The sequence below is a fragment of the Musca vetustissima genome, unplaced genomic scaffold (genome assembly GCF_032173495.1).
Source record: "Musca vetustissima isolate MV318-11 ecotype Yass unplaced genomic scaffold, APGP_CSIRO_Mvet_v1 utg146207, whole genome shotgun sequence".
Lineage (NCBI taxonomy): Eukaryota > Metazoa > Arthropoda > Insecta > Diptera > Muscidae > Musca > Musca vetustissima.
Genome location: NW_026873929.1, coordinates 48,503 through 53,121, shown reverse-complemented (window position 1 = coordinate 53,121; position 4,619 = coordinate 48,503). Strand labels below are relative to the sequence as shown.

The window sequence follows — 4,619 nt, the reverse complement described above, 5'->3', positions numbered from 1 at the left end:
TGATTGCTTTGAAATTTTGCATCAAGTTCCGGTTATGATGAAGTGCGACATCTGAAGTTTTTGGTGGTGATCGGGTTTATTCAAACTAATCCTGTAAAACATATGGACATTTCAATATATCAATGAGAAATCGAAAAACTACACATTTTAGGGGCGATACCATGCCACAATTATTAAAGGTCGTCTTTCGAATGTACGGATAACATGTGGTCAGTGGCAAAATTTTAAAATTATTTACATTTATTTGTTGGCAATAAGTAAAAACAATTTTGCAACTGTTGCCGCTGATATTTTTATTTATATGTTGAAAGCTGAATGGTGGTGATCGGGTTTATTCAAACTAATCCTGTAAAACATATGGACATTTCAATATATCAATGAGAAATCGAAAAACTACACATTTTAGTTGGCGAAATGCCACAATTATTAAAGGTCGTCTTTCGAATGTACGGATAACATGTGGTCAGTGGCAAAATTTTAAAATTATTTACATTTATTTGTTGGCAATAAGTAAAAACAATTTTGCAACTGTTGCCGCTGATATTTTTATTTATATGTTGAAAGCTGAATGGTGTCAAAAGTAAGATTATGAAAAAATGGGTAAGGTGTAATGTAAAATTCTCGTAATTAACATTTAAATTGATGTCGAAATAGGATATCAGGAAAAGTGTGCCCTTTGTCCAAATTGACCTTCCGGGTTTATATTATACTTACATACTTAAGTTTGCAGCATAGTGTGAGCAAAGCATGGAAAAATTATGTTAAAAAATTACAATGTGTAATGTTGAACTATAACATCCATTAACGGAGTTCCTCCAAACATATATGTGGCTTAAAATCATTATATTTATTATTAAATCTCTTTCAAATATAATCCAATATTCTGAAATATTATAATTAAAGGAAGTGAATTTTCATCAATCTTAGTCAATAGAAGTAAATATGAATTTTATTTTTTTTTTTCCAAATACGTGTATATGTACAAACATTACATATTCAACTGTTTGGAATACATATTCCAACAAGAAACTTATCTACTATCCCTATTTATTTATGTCTTTGAATGTACAATACATATTTTTTATTCGCAACGTTTGGACGGTGTGGAACTACACAGTTCAGAATAGTACGAGGATGTCATCATCTCGGTTTGGTTAGGTGTAGACTAGCTGTTGTGAGGCAGGAAACTATTCGTTTTGAGTCGGTGTAGTGTTTTCGGCGCTGCTAGGTGTTGTTGATGGTGTGTTACTGCTGGTTAAGTTAATCGGCGATGTAGCGATTAGAGGGCCGCAGATGTTATTAGCCACCGCTGTGGACGCAACTGAGCAGGTTGCTAAAACATGACGGCAGGGTTGGGGCGATGTAGGATTCGACAAACCAGATTCGTGTATAGGTGAAAGTGTGGGTGACCTCGTAAGAAGGAAATGTTTTCGTCTCGGCCGTCGGAACATTCCGTTCGTAGTGGGCAATCGCTGGACGGGTGCGTAGGACGATGAGATTGCATTATTAGATGTACCATAAGAAGCAAATGTTAGGGTATCTACTAACTCATCTAGATCGGCATTAATGGGTATTTTTCGTCTGGTTGGCGGGGGCAATGCTGGAGGAAGAATTACACCCGCTGGATTCATACTATAAGTCATCGAGGTATCATCTCGAATAACCGACGTAGGCAATAACGAAGTCTTATACGTGGCCCCAACCGATTCTGATGCTGGAATATATTTGTAGTCGTTGTGGTTGCTGGAATTGGTTGACGACAACGAAGCGGTTGACGCTGGATGTGGAGAGCTACAGTCTGAATCGGAGAGACTTGTACTGTTAGCCTCCATACGCAAAGGAATTGGTCTCACTTTGTTCTGTTTCAAATGTGGCTCAAGATTATCGTTTGTATTCGATTGCCTGCATTGTGGACGTCGGTAACGGTTTATTGCTCGCATAACGCGACGAAACCGGGCCACCGGCCACGTTCTGTGCATTTGATTTTGAGATTTATGTTCAAAATCTCTCGGCTTTTGGCTAGAAATGTACGTTGGAGTCTTCTTTTCCTCTAGATTTGTGTCAATCTCATGGTTGTATCTCGTAGTTAACTCAGCCGTTATATCGTTTGGGATGTCTGGGCTGTCAGGTACAGCTGAGCAGCAGTTCCATTTTCTCCGCCATCGCTGGTGCTTCGATATAGTTTGCATGCAGCATCTTTTCTGCGAACCGGACGAAGATGTCTGGCATTTTGCCGATGATTGCCGAGTTGATTGATCACTTCGCAGAAAATTCAAGCATAGGTTTTTGCTAGATGTCACCTTGGCGCCTTTTTTGCAGATGATCGGACTTCTTAAGTGGAATGTACAGAAGGTACATTGTTCGGTGTATTGAATATATCTCCTTCTGTCATTTACAGCAGTAATATTATCCAAGTTAGTTATCAGTGTAGCTTTAGATGTCGCAGCACTTACTCTCCGCTGGGAAGAGGACGCCTTAAAAGAAGAGCAGCAGTGAAAGGTCTGCTCCACGCCGTCTCGATCTGTAGATGGCAGGGCATGCAAGTCATCGTCTAGCCCGGAAATGTGGGCAACGTTAACTGGAGGTTTTATATGGTTCTCCTCTAACAGGGAGCACATGTAGTAGGTATCTAATGCAGTCTGATGATATTCCCTGGAATTGGCACAGCAGTGTATACTAAAGTATGTACTTTCGTCTAGTGAACGTGTAATATTCTGTTTGTTGTTAACGTACGCTGATACGTTGTTCGGATGAAGCAGAGCAGAACACATATAAAATTTTCCGCATTTCCTTCGCCTATTTATTGCGGAAGGAAGTTTTATAGTGTTATTCTCTTGGGATTCCCTACCCCCGGCACCGGTCGCTTGTTTGTTTTTGGCTTCTTGGGCTAGCTTATGATTACGAATGTACTCGTAAGTTGTCAGCCCCAAGAAAGATATGTAAATATGGAAAAAACAAAGATGAAGCAACAGACCTGCTGTAATAGCTGCCAACAAACCCAAACAGCCGAGCAAAATCAGAAAAATTTGCTGATTTACCGCTATGCCAGCGAAAGACATCGACGAAGATGAGTTGTGTGCAAAAGTGTTGTTGCTACTGTTCGGTAGTGTATCTGTTCCCTGTGTTCCATTAGTAGTATACAGCAAAGTTGTGTTCTCCGGGTTCAAGGTGTCCAAAGCAATGTCAGCACCAGCAGAGGTCACGTTCTGAAGTATGGAGATAGCAATTGACTGATTAAGTACGAGATCATCGCCAATTAGACTGTTCTCAAACATATAATTAATACCATCTTTTGTGTTGTTTTCGCCAAAGCCGGAAAATTTCTGGTTTAATGATTCAGCATCAATTTTGCTGGTTATATCTGCACCTTCATACCATAAACTCAGCCATTCGGGACGCCAGTAGTAGAAGGCAATTTGAGCCACTACCGCCACCACTATCACAAGAGCAGCACACACCGCACTAACAACACACATCAGGAAGGCTACATAATTTCGGGAGCCAATGCAGTGATTCAACCACTTACAGTGGTGGTCAAATTTACCAATGCACTTGTTACAAACTGAACAGTGCTTGGTACGATTTGAGGAGGTTCGAATGTTGCACAGATGACATCGGCCGTTCTCAATAACATGGGCGTGTTTGGATCTATCAAACTCTGGTACAATTCGGTCGTTTCGATGCAAGCGAAGCAGTTCCCGGTCGGCGGGGTCAATGAGTAATGCCGCTAGATGCGATGCAATGTGAACAATGTACAGTCCAGTGATGAGACCATATAAAGGTCCCTGAATTGTCGTATTAAACGAAGGTACTAATATTCCATAAGCCGCTAAACCGAACAGCCCTAAAACTAACCATCCGAATAATTGTAGAGGATGTAGCGGAGTTTGAAGCCCGTGCAGTCGTCGCCCTTTTCGGTGGCGTAGAGTTGTAATGTTATTTTGGAACGACACCACGTTGGAAAATTTCCAATTTCTAGGCGATCTGTACAACTGTGTGGTGCTTAGTCCGTTTACAGTGTTTGGAGATACCCTCTGATTAAAAAAGTGGAGAACACCACTATTCCGATTGGCACTTTTATTTTGAATGGGAGCTGTCGTCAGCTCCGTGTGTAGCTGTGGATTTTTGGCGTAATTATTTATACTCGTTGTTGTGATTGTAATGATGTTGTCTCCGTCATCTTGGATTTGCTTCGGAGCTTCTTCGAGTGTGTCTTCATCGCTATGTGCGGAAATTGTAGAAATGCCGTTAACCACGTTGTCCGACAAATCTTCGTCACACCTTAATTTTGTGTCCCCGACGTCTTTACTTATTACAGTTTGCTCCTGACCCGATTGCATGTTGCTTGAAATTTAACATTGGCACTGACACTTTGTCCCACAATTTAGCACACATAGGTATTTTAACGAAAATATTCCTTAGCTTGTATCGGGCAACCTCCTCCAGTCGACGTAGCTTCGCGTTGATCAGCAGTCTGTAGTTTAGAATCATTACACTAACTAAAAGTTACCAGGTCCTTGTTTTTTATACCAAATTTAGTTTCAAAAGTGATGTGGCCCGCTTGATTGATGTGGTTGTCAATGATCCCACGCTTTGGTTAACCGTCCTAAAATTTGATG

At 40.7% G+C, this 4,619-nt stretch overlaps 1 protein-coding gene across 1 annotated transcript; it reads right to left on the bottom strand.

Moving 5' to 3' along the window:
- Nucleotides 1-1,187: 1,187 nt before the first annotated feature.
- LOC133329057 (uncharacterized) lies at nt 1,188-4,340 on the bottom strand. Its single transcript, XM_061537558.1, has one exon. It carries the CDS (start codon nt 4,338-4,340, stop codon nt 1,188-1,190), a length of 3,153 nt encoding a protein of 1,050 aa, XP_061393542.1.
- Nucleotides 4,341-4,619: the final 279 nt, after the last annotated feature.